The sequence below is a fragment of the Anas acuta genome, chromosome 3, assembly GCF_963932015.1.
Source record: "Anas acuta chromosome 3, bAnaAcu1.1, whole genome shotgun sequence".
NCBI lineage: Eukaryota > Metazoa > Chordata > Aves > Anseriformes > Anatidae > Anas > Anas acuta.
In genome coordinates this window covers 84,192,887-84,219,843 of record NC_088981.1, presented here as the reverse complement: position 1 = coordinate 84,219,843, position 26,957 = coordinate 84,192,887, and the positions used below count along the sequence as shown (strand labels likewise).

Here is a 26,957-nt window from a genome sequence, read left to right as displayed (position 1 = left end):
TGTTACAGCCCTCTACCTTCCTTATTTCCATTTTTTTTCCAAAACTAAGACCACAATGCAGCAAACAGACTCCTTTTATTTGGCGTTAGCAAGCCTAGCACAGCACAAGAGCAGCAGCAGTGCTTATCTCGATACCAATCTTAACTACTACTCTAGCTAGCATATAGCAATGTTATTTGTTTTTGTATTCACTCTTAGCTTGTAACTTTTTAAAAATGATAGACAGGCTTAGGTTTTTTGTATGTTTGTTTTAAAAAAAGGCAACCGGAGATTTCTTCCCAAAGAATAAATAGAACACTAGGTCAAGCAACAGTCATTCATTTATTGACTTAAACAAGCAAGAAGTATCCTCAGACATAATGGCCACCACTTGAGCAATACAAATCAATACTACTGAAGAACAGGGAACATCTTTTTCTCTCACCCCTCCCATCCCAGAAGTAACAATAGAAATACCAGGGCCCCTAGAGAAAAGAGAAGGAGAAAAATTATAAAAGGCGCTTATAATGAGCTGCAGAGTTGAAACATGGATACTAAAAAATCATTAGCTACTCCACCACATCACCACAATCACCTCAAAAATAACTTTCATTGTTCCATTTCTACCAGGTAACAAATATATAGCGCTGTTTAACAGCGATTTCAATGTATTAACAACTGTCCTCAGCTGAAGCAGAACAGCAATTACTTGTTTATATTAAATTTGAGACTGCAGGTAGAAAGAAGTGTTGCCAGAGAATATGATGCAAGTCTTCTCTAGTTAATGAAAAGGGAGCAGAGGGAGAAACAAAGCTGGTTTAAGCAGTTACTGCATGTCTGTAGCAATCGAGCAATTCATTCTCTGTTGATACTTCATTACAGACATGATATCCTGATAGAGTATGTCAGCTCTACTCACCCTATGACAGAGTATCTGAAGAATGTACCTATAAAGTCGCTTAGGTTGCGGGCCACTGAAAATCCCAACCTGCTACTCCTGTGCGGGTATTTATTTTTTTCATCAGACACCATCAAAAAAGAAAATCCAAACAGACTGCATGCAAAACTATCGTTGCTATATCATTTCGTCTTCCTTGTAACAGCTGAAAATATGAGTAAGGCATTCCTCAGATTTAGAGAAAACATTAGGAGGCTGTAGTTTTGCAGGCAAGGAGACCTTTTATTTTAATCCATTAAAAGAACCCAAAATAGTCAGCAGGTGGCCACATCTATCCATGTTTCATTAAAATCACATAAACCCTAAGTACAAAAGCACCACTGATTATTGCTCTAGAAAAACTGCATGAAAAATTCAAATACGCACAGTAAAAACATCACCATATGCACAAGACTTAATTTCTTAAAGCAAGTGTATGGAATGCTGATCCAATTTTACACATACCTTGCAATATTAAGTTGATATTTATATTACTTGGCAACAATGGGAATTTCTAAAAGCACTGTTATGAGAAGGGAAATGTTCATATACAGTTTAATATGTCAACTATCATAGTCCTAAAAAAATTAGCATTTACAAAATACTTGATAAAAATATCTTTTAAAAGTTGTCCAAGAGGTACATAAAATCAACCCAAAATTTTCATGATATTTCATTCCTTCTTGTCACCTACAGATTCAGTTTTCTGAGCCTGTGGAGAAGAAAGAAAAATTAATTACTATAGTAAATTGCTGTTATATACGTATGAATACCCACCCTACTCTTACTCCTTCCATTTCTTATTTTTAAACAGCTCAATTTCAACCCTATGTTGATATTACATTCACACAAACAAAACAGGTACACTCACACACTTCTCTTAATTCATTGGTCCCAGCTTTTCAAAAGCAATACAAGCCTTACCTGTCAGCTTCCATTGTTCATACTGAAAAGCACCACACCACTACCTGTTTCTATTCACTGCACACATGCAGAATGCTCTACTGTACCCTTAACTTTCACTGTTTCAATCTGCCCTTTTACTGACAGTGTGCTGGGTGGGGCACCTCTGGATGTTGAAACACTAACAGTTGAGCGAGAGATGCGAATCTGCAATAACATTATGGGCAATAAAAAGAAACATTATGAACATGCTATCAATGTCTGAAAGGCTGAATAATTAAAAAAGCACTGATTCAATCAGCAGGAGGTATGTGTGGAAAGTACCTCTTCAGCTTTATTTTCACCATTTTCAGATGGTGTAGTACCTTCCTTTGCAGCTTCTTGCTTTTCATCCTTCTTCCCTTTAGCACCTTTGTTGGCCTTTGTTCCAGGTTCCTTCTGACAGAAGATTAAAAACATGGGCACAGATGTTGCATGAATAGCCACAACTCTACATCTTTATCAAAAATCCTTCATATGAAGTACGAAGCAAATTCTAGCAAGCTGCTTGTGCTGGACTGAAACAGAAAACAGCTAAACACCACCTGAAAAATTTACATCCAAAGTTAACCAGACTCCCCAGATTTCTAGAAAATTTACTTCTTTGTTGTTTCTCTTAATTCACTGGGATACAACAAAACCCTCGAACTATTTTGGTTGCACTGATTAAAAACCAGAGGTATCTAAAATATCTGTATGAACAAATCCAATTATAATATATGGAAAGCTTATTTAGCCAAGCACAAACACCGCACTGCTTGTGCAGCAGCACTACAGTTTTGATTAACATGAAATAATAAATTAGATTAACAAAATTAAGCACTTTTGTTGGCTGTCCTTTTGTTAGTTTGGTAACATCTGTGATGTTCATTTCATGTCACTGAAAGAACCAACCAACACATGAGAAAGGCAAACTGATAAAATTCCATCTGCAGCAACACAAAGCAGAGAATTTATCAAAATGAACTATCCTAACATCTACAGTTTCATTTGGAGATACGCTCTTGAACAGCTCCTATGTTGAACCTACTTTTTTTTATTCCTTGCTTTCTGTATGTATTTGTATTTGTGATCTCAGAGCAGTAGAAACATAGGATGAAGATAAAAACATAAGTAATGGGATAAAAATGTAAATCATGTTTGGCAGTGTATTTTTTTTCATTGGCAGCTAAAATAGTTCTGATAAACCCTGTGAATATCTTCCATGGCATCATTCGCTCCAAATTTCCCATGCAAAATGGCAACAGAATCTGGGAGAGGGGATATTAAGGTCAGTTTCCCTTTGCATTGGAACATTTGCAGCCTTTCCAGAGAGGTCCCCCCAGAGCAGTGGGGCAAGGAGGAAGGGATGTCATTAATCCCAGCTACAGGAGAGCTTGAATTACTCCTTTCACTCTTGAGCTTCGATGTTACACAGCAGCTGCAATGCCTGAGATGCTTACTGGTGGTGTGTATCATCTTAACTCTTCAGCTACAAATGAATGAACTGAGGACTTAGTAAATCTGTACTTTGCAAGCTTTGAACAATAAAAGGGATGCTGAAGCTGTATTATCTTTAGTTGTTTATTAGCGGGGTCACAGCACACATTTGCTGCTTTTTGTTTTGGAGACCAAGATTAATATACTCCTTAAAATGTGATCTGGTCAGAACTTGAAAAAACAGACTACTGCACTAAAAAAAAAAAAATACTTAGAGTTATGTTGAAAAGGAGTCCAGTTGCCTGAAATAAGCCTTGGATGTCAATGCAGCTTCACCTGACTCATTGCACCATGTTCATTTCATAACACATGCTGGAAGACACAGAACCTACCACATTCCCTTCCTTTCCTAGTGGCTCTTTTTAAGAGAGAAGCATGACAGACTCAGCAAAACATTGTTAGTATTTTAAGTTGCTAAGTTATATATAATGTGTTCAAAGTCATAGCTTTACTTTCACACACGGACTTCATATTCTGATACTTGCCCAGCTGAGATCCCAATACAAGGACTTGAAAAATGTAAGCGTGAGGAGTGCTGGACTGAGTTTCCAGCAGTATGTTTTTTTCTGATAAAGCAATTGTTCTTATTTAGCATTCCCCTTGGGCGCAAATAGATCTACAGTTTCTGAAGTACATGATTCACATGCTGAAATCCTGGAAAGGTATTTCAGACTCTAATAAGATTTTAATTTGACTGTAACTGACCTAGAAAACCCAAACCATTCAATTTAAATATATTTAATTTCACCTTTAATTATAATTGTGCATTCTCAGCAATTGCCAGGCTTCAAGAAGAGATAAGAGTATCTCACTATGAAATGAAGTACTGCCCCTCTAGACAACGAAACAGGATGGCATGCAGTAATCTCAAATCCTATTGTAGAAACCAAACCTTTAAATTTCAGGAAAGGTGTAGGAAAGGTGAAGAATGTTTTTGAAGTAGAAATTAACTACAAACTAACATAGTCTGCATATCAAACAGGCAAGACGTTTTGTTTGGGTCAGTAATGAGGCCAGGAAGGGGTGGAACAGAAAGAAAAGAATGATCTAATTTGTTTTTTCTTTGAGGGGAGAACTGGGAGGAGGGCAGGGGAGCTGATGCCTCTCACAAATACTCTGCGAATTCAACCGTTTGCAGTGCAAAAAGGGAGTGTACTTGCTTATTATTGGCTACAAGGATGGCAGCTGAAGTATATTTACCTTAGTGGTTTTCCTTGGCTTGGGTTCAGGTTTTGGTGGAGCAGGTTTCTAAAAAGACATTTTCAGTTGCATGATGTATTAAACACGTTACCAGAAGCCAGTAACCCAAGCTCCACGCAGCTTCCCCCACACACCCCCTTCCCTTACTTCCCACTCATTACCGTGCCCCTCAAAAAGGGCTGAAAAACCTTAGTGCACCTCCTCACCGTACACACACCTATTTTCTTTAGCTCACTCTAGGAGTTGAAAGCAGACCGAGGGTCATTTGAAGAGACAAACACAGAGATCAGAAGTAACTATTAAAAAAGGCCTATCAGATGTGCTCTAACAGAGAAGAGAAACGAAACCCAAGTACTAATAGTGGCAGCGAATGAAACCCTCCAATGACAGCCTTTTCTCTTCCACAGACAAGTTGCACTTCCACAACTACCAGCCTGCAAAAGGACACTGAGTCAATACTGCATGTAGCACACGGCATTGCACTGAGGTGGGGAAATGCATCTTCTATCAGACTAACTTCCCAAACCCAAGAAAATGCAATTATCTTTAGCTGTAGAGTTCTTAAATACCTCTCAGCAAGAATTAAAATTGAATCAAGCAAAATGTAACAAACCTGATGGGGCTGAGAAAGCACTAGAAAAGTATACACCAAGGGCTGTCACAGATACTTACAGCTGACAATCTTGCTGATCGTCTCGTGGGCTACAGAAAAGGAAGAAAGGAGAAGACATTTTTATAGGCATACAGCAAGCAGCATTCAAAGCAACGCAGTATCAGTCATGATGACAGCATAAAACACGCCCCTACCAAAATACCCATCTATTGCCAAACACAATTCAGGGCATCCTCATCTTGGAGGACCCAAGTTTTAAAAGGACAAAGTGATCTGTAATTCCTGACAAATTCTCCTCCATATCTACTCTCAATATGGTGAAATACTATTTTCCCCCTATTTTACAAGTACTCCTGAGGCTGTTGCTGCACTCTGAAAGGTTCACAAACACATTACGTGTGCCTACCTGTGCAGAGGACACTGAATCTTTCTCAAAAATACTTGAATTTCGTAAATACTTAGAATGATGTTTCTGTAATTTATTAGATGTTGTAATAGCCAGTAAGAAATACTATCTGATACACAGCAGAATAAAGATAACATCCTTCCCTAGAGGATATTGGAGCCCTAAAATTTCAAAAAGGAAAAAAAAAAAAAAAAAAAAAGAGGGGTACCCTCACTTCCACATTACCCCCCGCACTCAATCCAGGAGTGCATATGATGAGGCATACAAAGGCAGCTGCAGAATCACAGGGAAAATGAATTCTTCTATTTAAACATAATGCTAAAAAGAAAAGAAGAACGTCAAATATTGTGCTTTTCTTCCTTCTTCCTTCATCACCTCCCTTATTAATCTTTATTTCATTCTGTTCTTTCTCATAAGTTTACCACTGAAGATGAGTTAAGTCTTCAAAGCATCTGTAAGCTCATTGGTTTGCTAACAGTATTTTCTGAAATCATTAAAACAGATGAACCCACGATCCAGTTACACAGCATGGTTAGCAAACATGGTTAAAGTTTGGCCTGTATCATAAAACTGGAATCGCACTTGTAATCAAAATAAAGAGACAGCTCAACTGCAACAAATATCCCATGTAGCACAGCCGAAACAGTGAATCAAAAACACCTTTTTAATTATGCATTAAGCATTTAAGTTGAGATGAAAAACCACGGCTCCACATATCGCTTGCAACAGAAAAAAAGCTGCTGTTTATGTCTGAAGAATGCAGGAGTTTGTATTCAATGGAGCCATTTAACCATCCTTTGCGGAAAGCAGTAGTGAAAAGTTCAGATCTGGGTTCAGCAAAACAGAAGTCTTAGCAAAAACCACCTAGCGATATTTTCGGCTATTAAATATTTATGTATCTTTTGCAAAAAAAAAACAAAAAAACAAAAACATAAACCTCTCTTTTCTTATAAACAAGTCTGTTTTCACAACTGATGATTTCTATCCCTCAACGTTTGGGCATCAAAATGTTGTGTCAGCACTTATGTTTCAAAAGACACTGTGCTTTTCTACACAAATGATAACCTCCCCCACATTCCCCACCTGTTCCAGCTCCATGACTGGTTTCATGTATGTTCTGCATTGCTATGAGGAACTTGGCACAAGCCCTCCAGCTCCTTTAAAGATGCCTGAATGCCCGACTGGTATGTCACTTTAATGCTCACGCAGAGTTTGTACGTATGCTGTGTTATCTGCCTATAAGGAGGTAATCAGAGTCAAATCACAGGACAGATTTTAATATCATTTTGGAACTTTTTTCCCCATTCAAACAGCTGTACTAAGACAGGAACAACCAGCTTACCCAGCTGTTTGACACTGGTCCACTAGCAAACACCCCTGGAAAGAGCCTATGCAATGGAGCAGACAGAGCAACCAACACTTTGCACTTTCCTACTGCTCCAGCTTCTGGCAATCCACATGTGCAAACTTTCCAACCTGGATGCTACATATACACCACACGTTTAACAGCCCCAAGGGACATTTTTTCCATAAACTTGTCTCAGAAGCTAGTGAACTCATTGGTGCTTTCGGTTTCCACAACATCCCGTAGCAATGAGTTCCATGATGGGGTTATAATGCTGTGTGGAAAAGACAAAGTAGTATCTCCACTGTTTGTGGCCTTTCCTCTAAACTTACTGCTTCTTACTTGCACTGTATCCCTCCAGTTCTCAGGTTACTAACTGCCTTTCTCTGTGTAGCTGACGATTTTATCCCCTCTTATATGAGGAGTCCAGAATCCCAGACCATCTGCTGGAACCCACTGAAAAGCTGCTCCGCACCCTCTGTATGTGCCACTGTACTTCGTGTGCTTTTCTTTCTATCCTTCTTAAGGAAGAGCCAGGAGAACTTCATTTTGTAGTCTGCATCTGGGAGCCCAACAAAGTAACCTTGTGATACGCTGATGTTTCCCACTCTGTCCTCCGGTATTTGTCCCACATTGTGTACTTTGTGATGAGAACCGCTGTTGTCTAACAGCTACTCGCAGTGATTCCATAATCGCTCTCCTGATTACCAGCTGATCTGGTGCCAATCACTGCCATCTTCCCCTTGCCACGTGAATTAATTCACATCTCTCCATACCAAGTTAGCACCACTTACATTTTATCACCTAGTTATCAGTGACATTACATCTTTCTCGGTCTCACTTCTACATTTTTCTGATCATGTTTTATAAAGTTTGTCATTTCTCCACTACTCCCTCTCCTACATTATTTAATGAATATATTCAGCAACACAAGCTTAAGCACAAATCTTAATACTCCACTGATAATTCTCCTCCAATATGAAAATTAGCTATTGTGAATAGCTATATTATGAAATATAGCTATAGCTATATGTCCTACTTTTTTCTCATACCTTTATTTGTTATCAGTTGTTAGGAATACCTTCCTTTTAATCCATGCAAGCTTTGTTTCTTGAAGAACCAGGTTGGGGAGCCTTATCCAAAATGTTATGTACGTGTAAGCAGGCTGTAGCAATCAGTATGCCAGCATTTATGTACCTGTTGCCTTTTACAAACAACTCAGCTATGTGAAGTATAACCTCTTTGCAACATTGGTGTTGACTCCCTCATTATGCTATATAAATTATTATACATTTGTCTACACGTATGCATTCTAGCATTATTTTTTCTTTCTATTATTTTACTAGTTTTCCAAGTCAGACTTACAGCCTTCATTTTCCAGAATCCCCTATCTAAAGTCTTGGGAGCATTTCATTACCTTCAGTTACTCTGATAGGGCCAATGCAAGCAGTAAAAATTACGTCCTGACTGTAAAAGTTTGGCAACTTCAGATTTGGGTGCTGGTGAATACAGCCAGGCTGCCTAGATCTCCCTCTGACTCAATTCAAGAACATCCTCCAGACACTGCACCCATGGGAAGTGGCTCCATTGTGAGCACCTCGGTAGGAATTACCCACAGCAGGGGTTTCGTTACTGTACTTCAGCTTGACATTTGGCTTGCTGGAGGGTTTGCTCTTTCCCTCATTATTTTCTATCTTTATAGAAACACCTTTAAAAATGATGAATTTCCTTTAATTTGCTGTTAAGCCATTCTGATTGGGAGGGCTTTTGAAGAATAGCATGCTCTTCTGCAAGCCTCTAGCATGGTGTATCACATAGCCTCTCTGCCACCTGCAACCATTAAACCTTTTAGCTGCTCCTTTTAATAGGCTATCATTTTTAAGAAAATTCCCTTTCTTGATATCAAAACTTACCATCGTGGAGTTTATTTGGACTTACATTCCTGCAAGGACGACGAACCTGAATATATTATAGCCACAACTACAGATTAGTTCTCTGCTAAATGTCTTTTTAACTAACTCTTACAATACTACTGAAGAAGAGCATCAAGGACTTATTATCCTTTTATTGGCCCTTTGATTTGTTCCTCCAGGAAGCAAGCACTTACAGTTTTAACTTTTTTTTTTGCCTTTGTAGTGCCATCCTGTGCCTCTTACCAAATCTCTGAAGGGTAAGTGAAATCTCCATTAACACTATTGCTGTCCTCAGAACCTCTCTGATCTCCCTTAACATCCCATTGACACTTTTATTAGTGTGGCCAAATGATAGCGGGCCCAGTTTCTACACTAGGGCCCAGTTTCTACACTATATACACCCCATTAACGCATGGCTTGGCAACCCCCAAAGGACTCAGCTGTAGTTATTGATTTCTCTATTAATCTAGAGAAATATTAAAGACAAGTGAGGCATGTAACAATTCCATCCCATCTTTAATGCCATGTAGTTCTCCAACCTGGATATTTTGGGCCCCAACAAGTTTCCATTACCTACTGATGCCCTCACTTAAAACTAGCGGGTCCAAGTTGCCCAGATTTCAATGAGCAGTTCTTACAATGCGAGTCTGTTGCCTGTTCTCATGGGTGATTTAAGCAGAGCTTTATTTCTCAATATTGCTCTTTGACTTTTCAGATGTCAACCTCTATGGCTTCTGTGATATCTCCCTCCCCATCCCGCTACCCAGGAGCACTGACTTCACCCTATGTACTCTCAAACTATTTTAAATAACACATCTGAAGGAGACTGACAAGTTCTTCAAATCTCCTCAATGCCATCCGTATGGGTCTGTTTTGGTTCAGACTGAGGCCACCCTTTCTGCACAAATGCCACCTGTTCCAAGAGCTCCCACAGTTTCTAAACTAATTCTTTCAACTATGTTCCTCACTCACCCACTGAGAGCTACACGTATGTCTATTGAGAATGTATTTTTTTTTTCCTCCCCTCCTGTAGCATCATCAGCCACTATTATCTTGACTGAAGACTACTCTAAGAGCTCTCGCATTTCAGAGTAAGCAGGCTCTCTCTAGAGAACCTGTATATTTCTGTAAGCTTCTTGGTCCTTCTTTATCTAAGCAATCAGCTCTCAAACTTTTAGGGGAAGGAACCTTACTTTTCTGTCCCTTGAAGAAGTAATATTTAAACTGGGACAGAGAAAACCATTAATTCAGAGCAAAAAAGATTATATTTTTACGATGATTTAGTCAGCCTTTTCATATTTTGTGAAAGAGAAACTAATTGGTCTTGGAGAAAATTTCATAGGAAGATACTGAGATACCAAAACCCATTCTTCTCAGACTTCCTTCCCAGTTATTATTTTTTTTAGGAGCTCATTATAATCGCTCCTATTGTTTGAATATTTTGACATTTTCTTCGCATCTTTTTTCTGCTGGATTGACCAGCAACCAACTTCTCAAGGCAGAAAATGTAAAACTTCATTTGACTTCTTCCCAAGGATTTACAAGAAGAGCAATTAAGGTTTAGCTCATTTGAATATTCACCCATCAGGTCCTGATTTAACTTCGTCTGCTTCAAAAGATGACCGTCTAAGAAAACAAATCCCCATATTCCCTTAGCCCTTCCTTTTTTAAAAAAAATAAAAATCACGTTAAGGCCTGTGACAGACGAACTCCAGCAAACCTCACTGTAGTGGTCAAGTCACCACCTGCTGCTTCCTTGCCTTTTCTGCCAGAAGTTGCTGTGCCCTTAAAGCGAATTCAGACAAAGAAAACACACAAATATGTCAGCTGCTCCAGGTCAGAGCCTGGTATGTGAATTCAAGACACCCTTCCATCAGGCACTTCAGCTAAGAATAGCTTTGATGGAGCGTGGCTGAGGTGCGTGTATTAACCCTCTTCTGCCAACTCACTAGAGACAGCAACGAGGATCCAGGCAGTGACAGCCTCCGCTGTCAGAGTTTATCTATAAAAGCCCTAAATGGTTCTGAAATGTATTCTGTGTATCGGTTAAGTCCCATGAGACCTCGGTGCACCAAAACAAACTATGTCCAAAAAAGCTACAAACGTGGATCGCTGCTGGTTTCAAGCAAACTGTCTTTACTTGCACTGAAAACACCTCACCAGAAGTGGCAGAGCGATTCGTAGCCTTCTGATACACAAGACCACAGATCTCCAGTTAAAGAAATACATGCCAAAATGAATTAAAAGAAAAAAAAATAAAAAGGAAATATACTTGCCTCTTGTTTAGTTACTTTTGCTGCATCCTTGCCTTCAGCACCCTCTGGAGACTAAAAGAAAATATTAAGTCAGTGCTTTTATTACAGACTTAAAAGCATCCAAGCAACAGCAAATAAAATTATGGTGAAGACGCTTCTTTCTGTACATTGCAGCAACTTCAGGAAGTCTGGTACAGGCACCATCATACCAAAGCCATTCTTGATTTTCCAAGCAGAACACCGGGACTGATCATCACCAGGTACACGTGTACCACACAGCGTCCCCCAGTGATCCCCGCAGCCAATTAACCAAAGCACCTGCAGGCCCCCCTGGGAGCTTCACCTAATCAGCAGCTGGCAGCACAACAGTATGAACTGGAAGCCTGAGGTTTGCTCTTCTCGGGCTTCTGAAATCCCCAAGAAACTTCACATGTTTCTTCCCAAACAGGAACTTCACTGGTAATGAGATGAGGCGAACCAAAAAAGCCCAGCATTACTGAAATGAGTGATTTCTTTATCTGATTTGCTCCTTTTGTGCCTCAGGCTCACTCAGCTGGAAGTCTGAACAGTATTTTCCCCTCATCTCCTCTCCACCATCAAAACAGCAAAAATCGGTAAAACACCAAGACTTCTGCAGGAAAGCCAGGGACAAACATCTTTCTTTGTAAGAACAAAGCCTCAACCTGGCCGCTGTTGTCCGCCAGAGGTACCAAAGAAACGTTAGTTAAACCGCTGCTAGAAATCCAGCTTCTGCTCTTCATTTACAGCCCAAGATGCATTAGTTTATGTTTTGCAAGTGACACAGTTTCCACCTAGATGCAAGCAATTCATGGAAAGCCAGCACATGGCAGCAGTTGGAGGAGAACTATGAGAAAGGCATGGGTTTAAAAAGGGCATTTAACAGGTAATTTGGTAGCCCTTCTGCTTTTCAATCAGTAAAGGAGCAGGCTAGGTAATTTCTCCTTTCTCCTCCCAATTCCCCCTTACCCACACACAGGTTTTGACACAGAATTCCTTGGAGTTACGCAGGTTGGAGCAGAGGAAAGGACCGGCGGGTTGGCAGCAGCTGCCCACTGCCTTCTCCTGTCCCTGGGCACTAACGTACTTACAGAAAGACACTCTGCAACTCCCTGCTCGAAAATAAAATGTGGCTTTGTTACTCGGTGCTCTCCGGCCAGAAGCAAGGCATGCCACAAGAGCAGCTGGGTTAAAAAAAGCCGAGGAGCGCCCGTCTGAGCAGCTAGCAAACAGCAGGAAGTTGAGCAGCACCGAGCGGGGTAGAGCAACTCAGAATAGCAACAGTCAGGCATCCAAAATGGAGCCTGGCTGCTCCCCCAGCTCCTGCAGCCTCGCCGGCCTCCCGCAGGACTGCTTCAGGTTTGCATTCCTAAAAGCCTCTCGGCTTGGTTACGAAAGAGCTGCCACGGCTCGCTGGTGTGATGCTGGGAGCATGAAGAGCTGTAAGCAAAACACAAACGAGCAGCTCCACGAGCAGCCACCAGCAGCCTTGCTCCTACAACTTCCCTCTCCGACACACAACATGGTGCGAGCTTCCAGCACAGCCTTCCCGGCGCTCATCAAGTCCTAACAGCTGTTTCTCCTGTCTGAATTTTCTCAAGTCTTCACAAACTTGCGCTGCACCCTTTCTGCTACGGGGAACTCAAATAGCATCCTTCCTGCGCTGGGCACCTATTTATATATGAAACCTGTGAGAGAATGTCTCATCTTCTCCTCACGGGGGCCAAGAGGCTCGAGATTTATAGGGGCAGGGACAGAAAGGCGGCATGATTCATTTCCTTTGGAAACCAGGCTGAAAAACTCCCCATAAACTGAATGAAACCGATTCACACCCCGCAAGCGGGCTGTTTTACACCGTTTCACTTTTAGGAGCTTTGAAACAGGGCTAAATCCTCACCAGCCGGCACTGTCACACGCCAGTAGTCTTGCAGTAATCGCCCGGGAGCAAACTCTCATCCCACAACACCGTACAGCTAAGGCACAGCGATTTACCCCATTATCTCCAGCACCACCGAAAGACACGTCCGCCTTCCTGACAGACGGGGCAGGCTGCTTTTAGATGTCAGTATTATTGCTTGATGACAGATTTTAAGAACTGCTCATGAGGCTAACCACAGAAAAAAGAAAAGTGAAGTTATATTAAAATACCCTTAACGCAGCCACAACCGCTGTACAGCGCTACGACATGTTATGTAACAGCCTGATTAAATTAGCTAATTAGCCCAAAATTCCTTCTGAGGAAAATCCAAGAGCGATCCTGAAGGCTGAGAGCTTTCCTCCATTGAGGGAGGTGCACAGGAGCCACCCGTGAGGCGCGAGCAAGCAGCGCGGGGTTGCACCAGGCTCCCATTTCCACGCCGGCGCCGGTGCCTCCCCGCTGCGCTCGCCCTCCCAGGGCCTCGCCTTCCCAGGAGGCTGGCAGAGCCGCGGGGGAGGCCGTGTCGCCACTGAGGTAATCGATCCAGCTGAAAAACAGCCTGCTGCTTCAATGAGTGCATAAATATTATAAATACAGATACAGATTATAAGTACGGAGCCCCCCGGCCCACTCCAGTGAGCTCGTTTGGCTGCGCAGCTGCACAAACAATTGAGGCAGGGCAACAGGCAAGAGCCAAGTGGCATGGGCAGTCGCAAGCAGCCCGGGATCCATAGGCTGACAGACCCCAAAAAGTTGTCAGATAGGGCTACAACATAATTGCTAAAGGAGGAACAGAAACTTGTTTTCCCCTCAGTGAGCCCTGCTCAGGCATTCCAGCCTGACGTAGATCTTCGTGCTAGTTTCCACAGCGCTTTCTCCTCTCCCTTGGGATCAGAGATTGGGATGTGAACCGATTTGAGCCGAGCGCAGCTCCCAAACCACTCGGCATGCCACAGGCAGCCTGCACTCATCTGGGAGTCACGGGGCTTTTACGTAGAAACCACCAAAACCTTCAGGTCCATGTCCCAGCTCTTGCCCTTTCTGCTGGTGCCAAACCACCAAAGGAACCCTGGTTTCAAGGCCACCAAGTGCACCGAGTCCCCCGTCCTCTTGGCATGTGGCTCACCGTGTTTCACCTGACACCCCGGGCACATTAAAACATGCCCTGGTTACTGTGCCTTGCCCTGCAAACTGCCCAGGGGGGAACCATCCACACGGTGAATTTGGTGAAGCAAAATCAAGACCACAGCTGGTGCTGAACAGCAGAGAAGGGCACAGCACAGCCTCGGTGATTCCCCAGCCGCAGCCCCTCGCACGCCCACATTACGCTCATTAAGCAGCCTCTGTAGGCCTGCTGCATCTGACTCTGCGTGGATGCCTACGAGAGACAAGGCAGATAATAAAAGAAACAACCGATAAGGCCCAGATAATGGTGAATTATTTTTTTCCACTCGCAGAGGTACACAGAAGGCACGGCAAAGGAGCTGACTGGCTAACTATAAATATGCTTTTGACATTTAATCTAACGGCAAGTTTTAGGTTCAGATGACCACACATTGTGTCATGCCTCCATCTGTACTACGTAGTGGCAATACAACTGGAGACGAAGCTGCAGCTAAGCTTTGCAAGCTCTGTCAGATCTGCACAACTTTTATACCACCAGGTTAACCTGCAAGGCTGTGTGCAAGATTCCACGGGCCTAGCAGCAATCAGTTGGATTTTGTGGTGGGTTGGTTTTGGGTTTTTTTTGGCCTTCTCTTCCTTAAGCTACAACCTAGAAAATGGTTTTGTAAAGATTGGAAAAAATATATATATATTAATAAATTACTGTGAGTATAAAGAAGAAAAAAAAAGGTAAAGGAATATTGAAATTGAACTTATTTACACACAAAGTTCTTGCATTTCACTAGCTGTGAAGTATGCACAAGAACTGGTGTTTCCACACACGACCACAATACGGTGGTGCCTGCAATGCCAACACCATTACAGAACTGTTGAGTCGAAAAGAGAAAACTAGGTAACTGTTTTAAGAAAATATGTAAAAGAACAAACTGACCGATTTCCTTTCTTGATGTTCTAAAGGCTGCTTACCTGGTGGAGATGCTTTTTCTCCTTTTCAATTCTCTTATTGAAATCCTGCAACATAAGCAGGATTTAATGGGGGACACAGTAACCTGTGGTAGTGAAGTTATTGTTGTTCATTCGAGAGATCCAAAGGTGCATGTTTGAACCTGCAGTGACCAGCTTCAGGATAAACACTTCATACATAAATGAGTGGGTTGCACTGTCGTAAAGGAGAGCACACTAAAGGCACGAAAAATGAGAATACAAGAACGTGAGAAGTAACAGTTGGCAAAGGAGGTGGCTTATAAAATGCAACAGATCATTCATTCCGGGAAGGATCCTGTTACTAGCTGACACTCAATACCTCAGCTCTGGTGGGACAGAAATTAGTCCTTTCATACCCTTGCATAAAGCAGATACCAATTTCATAGTAACTACCAGCTTAAGGAGTTCGAAAGGCAGAAAGCCTTCACTGTCCTACCACATGAGCACTCTCTGTAGTGTTTCCTCCCTTCTTTGCAAGCTGTTTTGCTCAGCCACACCTCAATGCGCTGCCTGCGATGGGATTTGCCTGTGGATACTTTCCTGGCTCGCTGTTCTAGCTGTGATTTCCATGACGTAATGCTTTGGTCATTCCCTCCAACAACTTTTTTCACCAACCAAAACATAATAAAAGCTTGCAACAAAACCAATGTAGAAAAAAAATAAAAGACATCATATCGAGCCCTAAGCCTTTTTTTTTTTTGGGGGGGGGGGGGGGAGCAGGGGATACTGCAATGTTTTCCTAAAATTTCCACTCCCCTCACTTCCCATGAACAGAGCTCTGCTATAGCCTAAATTTAATTCAATGAATTGTTTCCCCATACATGCAAGACCTTCTAATTATTTCTGTCTTCACAGCAGCTCTGAATTTCGTGCCATTTCATAAATGTAATTAAAATGCTGTTTGCTTCTTGTTTTAGATTAACAGAGACTCTGCGGGTTGACTAATTTAACACCAACCAACTCCTGCACCATCCTTCTAACCATTGTTTCCTCCTTCAGCTCCTCCAGGATCTTATCATTAACCTTTGTTTATAGCTGCTTCTTTGATCTGCTTGCAGCTGATACAACTATGCTCATTGCCAAGGAAATCTGAATGAACTCTGCAAGCGGAATTAAATCACCCTATTAAATGCTTTAAGAAATCAGGTATTCTTCCTACTGCACTCCTTTGTTTCTTTTTTTCTACAACAAGCCTGACCCTGGTTTAAAAAAAAAAAATAAATGCCATTAATGTCAAAAAAGTGTAATTCTGCCAGAACCATGAAGTACAGAATAAATCTGTTTAGTGGTTTCATTTTGTAAATACTTATCCAGTCTGATATGTCTTGCACTCTTCCAAAACTCTTACTTGTTTTTATATAAATATATATATATATATATATATATATATAAATATATATATATTTATATAAAAACATTTTTTTTTTCAGTTTTTGCTTTTTAAAAAGTGAGTTCCACTATGTAGATTCGACTTTGGAGGTGGAGGTATATTTATACATTATTTATATAATCTATATCTGCACACATATATATGTGCATACAAACATATGTAGATATAAGTTATTCATATGCATAATCTGTGCAAACTTTGTATGTGTGTATATACTTACATATATAAATAAAATCTTGATTCTGTACAGGGGCAGGCTGGGAGCTGCATGTTCCTAAAGCTTGTCAAGAAATATTTATAAAGCTCTAAAACATGCGTGACACAGAAACTCCCTCCTGCTCCAGACACCAAATTGCCAAATTACATTTTGCTACTTGTATTAAATCAAACACTTACTCCTTACTTTACAAAAAAAAATGTTTAAATGCTTATTCTTTAAACTTATTCTTTAAATCTATATAATATTTAATACTTTCTGTTAAGAAGCATTACAACATTACAATGAAATACTATACAAGACGTCATTTTTAGAATATTAATGCCTTTATTTGCGTCTACTAAGAGCAGAATATTTAATTTTCTAATCCTTTGGGGGAGAATGTTGTTGGATCATGAAGTTCTGAAAACACAAACCATACTTAAAAGTTTAAACATAAAGAAGGCCATTAATATCCCCTGGTATTAATGTGCGAGTAGGAAAAAAAAAATCGGTGAAAAGCAGTTCCTGATCAAAATCTCTGTTCTTCATTAGAAATTCAAACCAAACAGAATAAAGATGCATTATATTTTCAAAGAATATGTGAGAAAATAAGAATACAGGCTGCCTGGATATAATCAAAATCACTAGGCTCAGAAAACAAAACAAGCACATTTTATTAAATTCCTTAACTTTCAAACAGTTAAATTCTGCGAGCTTTATCCTTTTCCAGAGCAGACAGACGAGACAGAAAACAATTTAGGCCTGGGGTATTTCTAGATGTCCCAAACCTGCCAGAAAAAGTACTTTTCCTTCATTGTAGATAGAGGCCTTGCTATTCGCACTGAATGGGAATGGCAATGATTGACCAACATAATTTAAACCACACTGAAATTTGATGGCGCACTTTGCAAGTCTCACAACTGGCTTGGCTTTTTGTTTTTACACCATTTACTTGAAGGGTTATATGACTGGGACAACGGACTGAAAAAAACAGAGGCAAGACCTTTCAAATTTGTCTTCCTTCAAGTCAGGTTTTGTAATGGGCCATTTTCTACCTGTAACAGAGCAAAGGAGTTTTCAGAGGTTGCAGCTCAGATCTTAAAAACAGCAGTGTAAGTTAAAACAGTTATTCCTTATTCCTTCCTTACTCAAATAATTCGCTGTGTTTTAAAAAATGCCCACCAGCCACGGGAGCAGTGAGCAGAGCTCATCTATCTGAAGTCACCCAGCTTCCCCTGAACTCCAGACCCAAGAATTCAGCTCGGTAGTGTGTAAATTCCTGTCTCAATATTTGCTTAGCAACTTTACTGCCACCATAAAATAAAAAGGCAGATTCAAAGAATATGATGGATGACATTCAACCACTAATAATAATATTTCTCCGGCCTTTCAAAGCTGGTGCCAGTTCTGCAAGTGGGATGGAGCTGATTGACTCATGCAAGTCTACACGCACAGCTGGAGCTTTTAAAACCTTAAAGGCCAGGTTTTGAAATCATCCGTGTCTAAATGGAACTGATCAGGCCTGCAAAGGAAAACAGCACCAAATACTTCTGGAAAAATACGTAAGAAATTTAAAAACAGAGATTAATTTATGCAACTATTTTTAATAGCGTAACTGATTCTCAAAAAATAGCCACCTCTGACAAAGAGAAATACCATGAATAACAGAAGAAAGGTGTATAATTCCTCTCCTCCCAGAGGATGTAACTGTGATAAAAACAAGAGAAATCCAGAGAAGAGCCTTTGTTGGTTTTGTTGGGACTGAGAGGTGCCACAGAGCATCAGGCACCTCAGAGCTGACAGCAGCAGGGCCCCAAGTAAGGCACACGTGGTGCCGTGCCCTAGACCCACCAGCCCCTTTTGTCCCAGGAATGCTTCCAGCTGGGGTTGACAAGAGCATCGCCCTACTACAGAAAGGAGAGCTCCACAGACAACCTAAATACGTTTCAAAAGAAGATAAACCAAGGGGCTAAGGCTGAGAGGAGGAGGCGGGTGGGATACGAAAGGATGCGGCAGTGACAAAGGATGTTCCCACTATGAACAGCACCAACACCTCTCCTTAACTCTGCCTGAGAGGAACAGAAGAGCGCAGAAGTAAATGTCAGCAGCCACTCGACTTCCAGCCATGGGAGCACCCTCTGCTGCTGCTAACTCAGCACTAGGACAACAGAAATCTGGGTGGGAAGAGCTGACATACCTACACAGTCCCAGCGAGGCTGGTGTTGATGGGAACGCGCACGATCTTTCTGTGCAGACAGATCCGAACACTCTTGGGGAATTGCCTTCTATATTTGCAGCTTCCACTGTTACCAAGCACACCCACTCTTTACTACAGGAAGGCAGGAGCGGTATCTCCGAGCTACAGGAGTAATTAATTGAAAATTGGTCACCAAGGGACACCGAGGGAAGAAAATAACCAAACAAGCCCAGCGCATCTTTTTCCATAGCAGTGCCGGGATACGATCTGACCGCCGAGTTGTTCTGAGGAGCAATGCCTAATGAATTAAGGAACACGCCCCTACGTACCCTAACGTAGCCTCGCTGGCAGCAGCAGCCACGGTGCTGGGGGGAGTTCTGCACGTCCCCGCCAGACAGCCAGCTTCCTCTTCGTGCCAGCCTCTGGGAAGCCACAGCAGCAGCATGGCCTGCCCGAAAACTACCTCAAATGTGCACGATGGCCCACAGGTTAAATCCGTGTAAGGTGACGAACAGGTGTCTGGAACTGCTTCTTTGGCCAACCAAAGTGTCTGTCAAATTGCAGCCTGACCCGTGAAGTCCCGCACTGCCAGTTTTGCTGATGGTAAAACTGAAACAGGAGGACCTTACTTCTGAATGCAGCCAGTTGCTCATTCCCAGCCCTACTCCCTCCTTATGGGTTCACACATTCGTTGCACCTCGAAACTAAAATGATCCAAGGAAAAAAAAGAATTCAAGGGCACGTTCACATCTGTTCAGTAAGCAAGCTCTAACAGGATCATGACCTGCAACTTAAATCCAGTGCCTGAAAACGCCTTTTTGGCTAATGGACCATGGGAGAAATCACCATTTTACCTGAGCTTGGTTAACAAAGAGAGATGCTAACTTCCAACAAGAGCTGTGATCTGGTTAGCTTACACCCTGTACTAAAGGCACGCTTGCATCAAGTAAAATTCAACTTCATACAACTTCTCTGAAACAAGGATACGTCTTGGTACATAGCAGTTCTACCTACTGCTTGGGTATAAAACAGCAGAGAAACTAATACTTTTTCTAGTAAGATAGAAGAAAAGCAGCACTAAACTGCATGGCATATACCAGCTACATCCAGATACATACACAGGACTTCTTTATTTTTTATTAAAATAAAAACAACTTAATGCTGATAATTCTAGAATGCAAAATAATAACAACATCCTGGCCAGATCACACAGTAACAACAACCCCACTGGCTTGTTGAACTACCACCAAGCTTATTTTTGATTTCCCTTACAAGCATCACTAGGTACTTCCCTAAAATCCATGTGCTCAACAAGATGACTTGCATCTGCTTAGTTTTGGCATAGAAGGCGATGGGTTATAAAGCGGACTGTGTCACTGGCTGCACCTCATCAGACAGCATGCTTCAATGCATGGAGCAGCATTACAAATGACTTTTAATTCAGGGAAAAAACAAGAATGTTGAGGGTGCCCATTCATTAATTCCAGTTGTACTTCAGTGTGGTCAAAGAAGAAAATTCCTATACGCTGTAATCAATTGTTATTAAATGGGTCAAATTTTTACAGAATTGTATAAAGCAATCAGAAGCATTTTAGATCTATAAAAACTTGGTCGATGAGTTTATAATCACCATAATTCAAAAAAAAAAAAAAAAACAGTCATAGCTAAAATTACATTAATAGCTCTTTTAAGGTTTTTAATATAAACCACAGACAAATATATGTTGCATGTATTTAACAGCCCTGTAATATTATTTATGGCAATGTGGCACAGCAGCATTATTCAAGAATGGCTTTTTTTCAGTGCCAGTCAACACTGCTACACTGCATTACATCTAAATGTACCATATGCAGATAAAACCATGATCCTTCCTGCTTGTTTTTTATATGAAAAATGTAGGTTCTTCGAGTCGGTCAAGGCCAATCAGCAATTTTGTTTTGCTTTAAATACATCAGGGTTTAAAATCATCAGTGGTTAAAAATTTATTACTAGCACTACAATCTCTAAAATTGAAAAGCCATAACAAAACAGCCTTTTCCCCTGTATTACAAGAATCCTGCAGTCTTAGCATGCTCTGGCACCTCTGTTCTGTTTGCCTTGGTTGAATCTAAGTGCGTCCCTGACCGCACAGCAAACGTTGTGCCTGTGCCTGCAAAGGGTGCCCAAGGCAGAAGCCCACCCAAGGACTCTGCTGGCATGTTAGGCAGGAGGATTTTTGGAATTGGGGTACCTCAGTGACATGGATCCAAAGAGGCTTTTTCTGATGTTGCTTATCCTGATTTCCAGCAGTTACTGGACAACCTAAGATTGATCCAAGGCAAAAAATGCAGCAGAAACTACCTTCACAGAGTTACGACTTCTTAGTTCCCATGCAGCAGAGGGAGAAAGGAGGAAGTGGTCAACACAGAACACAGGGGGAATTTGGGGAGAGAACGTGAGAGGGTAGCAGACAAGACATTAAGGATCTGCTGCTGGCTCCCTTTGCCCTTGTAATGTGTAACCAACCTCCCGATCACGACACAGACCAGAGAATTCCCCCATCCCATGCCCTGCTGTGTTCGAGGATAAACCCAAAAGTGCCTCTGCTACCGACCAGCAGCTTCCAAGCCCAATACGGGGCACTTCGACCATCAAGGTGCGAGTCCCAGGGGCATCACTGGAGCTTCTGCCTTGCCAAGGAACTTCAAAACAGAGTTGACACAGTCTGATGCACACCTGGAGTATGAATACCTGGAAAGGGACAGGAATTAGAGCCCTACAGCCCTTGAGTGTACTTCTCACTGCTGCACTACGAACACAAGCTCGCCTACTGCTTTTGCCACAAGACCTACACCTCCCCCTGCACACCGAGCAGTGACAGCAGGATCAGAGCCACAGCAAACCAAGCTGTCCTCTGCAGGACCCTTGGCTTCATTAGCTAATTGGCGTTAATCACAAGTTGCTCCCACACTTCAGAGAACTGGTTACTATTTGAAAGTTCCTCAGTTTCTGTGTGCTTACCGTAAGGCAGGATGACAAATTTGGAGAAGTAACAACTGCACCACTCAGAGCACAGGCAGTGCTCATTAACAAACCATCGCTTCAGACATCTTAAATTGAGAATCCAAGGTGAGGGGACAGTTCCAACACCATGTCCCTTTATTTCTGTGCCCCATTTCCCTACCAGCAGGGCAGGAACACATTCCTCTTGGAATACCCACAACATCACAGAAACAGAAATTCAAACATGATGAAGTATTTCACATAGAGCACAGAGGTTAGGTCCAGAGGAAAAAACACCGGTGAAATCTAACAGCTCTAGGCCAGTACATGTGAGAACCTGCATTTAAACCCAAGGATTAGAAGACATACTGAGGAGACACCTGGTTGGCAAAAGAAGTAGGAAAGTAAGAGTCCTGCAGAAAAAATGATCGCTGGATCTTGTAACTAAGAGCACTACAATGGGCCAAGCCCAAAGCACAGCACCTTCTCACTTCTACTGAAGCAGCAGCATTCCAAACCAAATATTCAGAAGTTTTGGTTTTCTACAGACTAGCTGGGCGTATTTACTGACTTTAGAGAAAAGGACTTTGCATATCGGAACAGGAACCTGCCCCAGATGTTCCACAGCTTCTGCAGTACAGTCGATGCTAACATCCTTGACTACAAGGGAGCAAATAGTTTACAGAAGCGGCTAATTAGATCACAGAGTTTTTATTTGCTCTGAAGCCACAGCAACATTCAAAGATGTTATCCAAAACAAGGCATCAGAAGAAAAAGTTGGAACTAGTCCTCCCACCTGATCCAGCTCCAAGTGTTTTCAAAACAGCCTGTGAAGCGCAGGTCATGTTGCTTGGGGCCGGATTAGAGACCAAGTCGCATCATCCAGGAGCGTGGCCCCAGCTCTGCACGGGATGGTTCCCGCCTGGCCTGGTCACACCCCCGAGGTGGTGCAGGCGCTGCTGAGAGGTGTGAGCACTGCTCACCTCCGTGACGATGACACCAGAGCTTATGTACGCACGCCTGTGTGCGTGGGTGGGTGTCTGTGACCACACGGCGGCTCTCCTCGCCACCAGGCACAGGACGGCTCCTCGTTCTTCCATGCCTAACGCAGAGATGTTTTTACCGGGGCGGTTTCAAGGTCAAGGAGTTTTCCAATATGACCCAAGAGCTAATTCCAGTTCGACAGGCAACAGAACAAGGGGGAAACACCCCTGACCATGCCAAGGCATTCGCTGCTATCGATACCACAACAAGCCTTCTGCTTCACCCCACACTGGCACACCTTGTGAAAGGCCACGTTCACGCCACAACATGTTATTACAACAGGCAAAGCACGCAGAAATCTGGCAGGAAGAGTCCAGAGTTCAACCTCCTTTTGTTGTAGTGCAGCACTCAACACCGTCTGAACACACGGTAAGCTCTCCCTTTTCCCCACAAACCTCAAGCCGCTAGCGATACACCAAGCCCTGACACCACGGCCCTGCAGAGGACAGGCAGCCCGATGCAGTCACTCACCACATCCACCAACAGCGCCGTGCCAGACACTCAGCCACTTGCTGAAGTTTACGTAGAGATGCAAACTTTGTTCAGAGACGGACAGAAGAGCAGAATAAAAAAAAAAGACCAGCCAGTTGAGGTAACCAAGGCATACGCAAAAGCAGGCGTGAGCAGCAGCAAGCCCTTTCTGCGATATTATTTATTTACTTATCCACAAAACTATGAAATTTTCTCATTTTGATTTTTGGGGTTTATCACCCAATCAACGTTCTGATATCGGCAGTTTTTTTCCAAGCTAAAAATTTTGTTTTGAGAGCAGGATTTGTGATTAGCTGTATGCGATGGCTCTCTGTCCAGGTGGGAGCTGACTGATGAAACTGCTCAGCTGCTGCTGTACCACCAGCTTCTTGCTCTGTGGATGTTACTCTGGAAGAAAACTGACCACTGCGGAACACTTCAGCAATTCCACTTTTCTCAAAAAGTGTTGTTCAAACGCTTCCTGGACCCAGAGCTTCCCAAAACCAGTATTTTATGTACAATCTTAAAATGCAAACGCTCGCCTGTGCGGTACGAAGTAAATCACAATTTACCGAGTAAGCTTTGTCTCCATCGCTTTGACAACACGCGTAAATTTTTTTTTAATAGTCTTCTAAAAACAAGCCATGCTCTCATGGACCTACTATCCAAAGATAAAGTTTCTCTTGACAAACACTTCGCCACGGGCAGCAAACAAACCTCCACGAGCGACTTCAACCCTGCTCCCTGCTCGGAAGGGCAGCCTGACACACTACCACCGACCTAGTGCAGAAGGGCAAAGGACCTGGGGTGGGAGGGCTGCCAGGTCCCCAGAGTCACCCCAAGACCTCCAGTTGTCACCTTCTCCCCCGTGGCAGGCGCTGGGGGCCGTGGGAAAGGGACGGAGGGAGGAAAAGTGCTGGGGGCTGGCTGCCACCGAGGCGAGGCATGCCAAGGGAGGCCACCAGCCCCACACGGCTGGCTGGGAGCGAGCTCTATCTGCTTGCTGGGGCTCGGGGTGCTCCAGCAGCACGCTATGTCTCTCAGCAGCGGCACAGCGCGGGGCTGGGGGGCACCTCCATCCCCCCACCTGTGGCTGGGCACCAGGGGAGGCCGCGGGTCGCCTTATTTCAGGGGCCAGGCCCCCAGATCCCAAAACCAGCATGGGGGGGGGGGGGGGGAAGGGGGGGAAATCCCGCAGCACCACGGCGCCGGCAGCCCCCCAGCCGCGGCCCCTCGGCTCGGGAGGCCGGGGGGGGGCCGGCAGCGGGTACATACGGGTCTGCGGGTCGGCTCTAACATGGCTCGCCGCCTCCTCCTCCTCCTCCTCCTCCTCCTTCCCCACAGACCCGGGCCCCGCGACCCCGGGCCCCCCCTCACCCCTCACCCCTCAGCCTCACCCCAGGCCCGGAGCTGCCCCCGCCGCCCCCTTCCCCCCCCCAGCCCCCAACCGCCGCCGGGAGAGGAGCGGGGCGGGCCGGGGAGGCCCTCGGGGCCGTTACCTTTCTCTTCGGCATGCTGCCCGCCGGCGCTGAGGCGACCCAAGCGGCGAGCGCGGCTCCGCCCGGCGCTGAGGGCTCTGCCCGCGGCTCTGCCCGCTGCCCGCCGCCCCCGGCGGACCCCCCACCGGCGGGGGGCGGGCGCAACGGGGCAGCCCCGGCCGCTGATTGGCTGCGCCGCTCCCGCCCCGGCGGGAGCGGGCGAATCAGGGGCGGCCCGCGCGGGTCAGAGGCCGGCGGGGCGGGAGCGGCAGCGCGCGCGGGGACCGTTGGGGACGCGGCCCTGAGGGGAGCTCCCCCCCCCCCCCACAGGGAGGTCCCTTCAGGGTGATGGTCTCGCTGCGTGGCTCGGCCCCGTTTAATCGCCCTTCTCTTCCTCCCTTGAAACCCGCCGCAGCCCCGTCCCCGTCGTAGCCGGTCTCCCCTTTCAGCCCCCGGGCTGATTTCCAGTGTGGGTCCCCCCCCCAGCTCCTCCAGGGCTGTGGGGGCGCCTCACGGTCCCCGTTCAGCCGCCACCGACGCCACGCAGCGAGGGAAACAACACAGCCACAGCACAGGCTGCACGGTCAGCCAAGTTAGGCTGCCAACAAGCACTTCTCAAAATATAATTTTAATAAAGAATATAAATTTTAATGCAAAAATAAAGAGAAGACCCATGAGCTGGATACCACACGATCCCCTGAGCACCTGCAGGACCGAGCCCCCTGTGCAGAGCTCGGTCACCCACAGGGATGTGGCAGCCGGAGGCCTCGAGCTCTTACCTGAGGGGACTGAAGCTCGTACCTCTTGTTCTGCTATAGTGTTATTTTGACAACAAGCTAGAGGATCTCAGAACTAGGAAAGATTAGATTCTCCTGCTGATGTTGTTGGAACAGCTTTGTATTAATTTGCTGGGGCAGGAATCCTGTTGCTCCCTGTGAAGCGTGTACACCACCAAGCTAGAGTCACCACCACCTGGTTCATACTGCCTTCGTACATTTAAGTACCTGATGGGAGGTGATACAGTTCCATGCAGAAGGACTGAACAGCACACACTTCATCAGGAGATGCCTATGTGAGACAAGGTTTGAGTCCAGCCTTACACAGTGTAACATCTAAATATTAATTAACACAGGAAGGAAATGAGTCAGGATGGCTCCATAGCTTAACCTTTCCCTGTTCCTTTTCTCCCCTATTCTCCAACATCTGTCCCATGCATCCTTACTTATTTGTGGATGATGGTATCAACCCCTACAGCTTCCATTCAGGAAGAGAAACCTGAGTTAGGCCTCCATTAATCCAGATGAAAATTATTGAGAGAAGAACTGCACGCAACCGCAGTAATGAGCATAACCGTAATATTTTCTCCTGTGCCACACAAAAATTTGTATTAAGCACACATCTAATTCCATACCATTCCAAAACTGTGAGGAACAAATTAAAAATTCTGGCCACCTCGCCGACTGCCTTCCTCCTCGTTTAGTTCTTGGTTGATCTTGTCCTCCTGCTTTTAGACTCACTGGATAATTCAGGTTGGAAGGGACCTCAGGAGGTCACCGAGTACAACCCTCTGCTCAGCTAGAGCCAGTGGCTGAGGGCCTCATCAAGTTTTGGAGAAGATAAAGTTTCTCTTAGCAACCCACACCAGGTCTTCACGTCTTTCCCTGCTTACCCATAAGTTCAATTCTAAAACCTCCATTCCACAGCCACTTACTCCAATTTATTTAAACTTTCAGCTAGCAGAAGGCAACAAAGGTGTAGGAGCCTGGGAAAAGGAAGAAAGTCCAGTAGACTTGAGGGGGTAATTTTTTTCTGGCTTAGCAGGAAGGGGAGAAGCAATCCGGTTGACATCATGCTTATAACTAGCTAAAACTAATGAGCAGTGTGAAGAAAATGAAAAATTTTAGCTGTAATAAATGAAAGAACTAGGAGCTGACAAGTTATTTGCAGATGGTTTTCTTCCTCAATTGAACCAAGCTCAGGTCCGATGGAAACATTGCAATTTAGGATAAAATCACTCAGGAAACACGCTGCTCTGCAGAACAGTCTGGAAGAGAAAAAATGTTAATATGTAGGTTTTCAATT

General features: G+C 43.8%; 1 protein-coding gene across 6 annotated transcripts; it reads right to left on the bottom strand.

Annotated features, from left to right (window-relative positions):
• Positions 1-302: 302 nt before the first annotated feature.
• On the bottom strand, positions 303-25,055 carry HMGN3 (high mobility group nucleosomal binding domain 3). 6 transcript variants are annotated; one of them, XM_068678120.1, is made up of 7 exons: positions 12,179-13,365; positions 11,091-11,141; positions 5,210-5,239; positions 4,538-4,585; positions 2,144-2,254; positions 1,927-2,026; positions 303-1,628 (listed from the first exon to the last, which is right to left on the bottom strand). In XM_068678120.1, exons 1-7 carry the CDS (start codon positions 12,377-12,379, stop codon positions 1,615-1,617), a joined length of 555 nt encoding a protein of 184 aa, XP_068534221.1. In that variant the 5' UTR covers positions 12,380-13,365; the 3' UTR covers positions 303-1,614. The 6 variants fall into 6 exon arrangements, with proteins under 6 accessions (XP_068534221.1, XP_068534220.1, XP_068534223.1 ...); XM_068678119.1 differs by having other exon boundaries at positions 2,144-2,257; positions 12,179-12,394; XM_068678122.1 differs by lacking the exon at positions 1,927-2,026 and having other exon boundaries at positions 12,179-12,677.
• Positions 25,056-26,957: the final 1,902 nt, after the last annotated feature.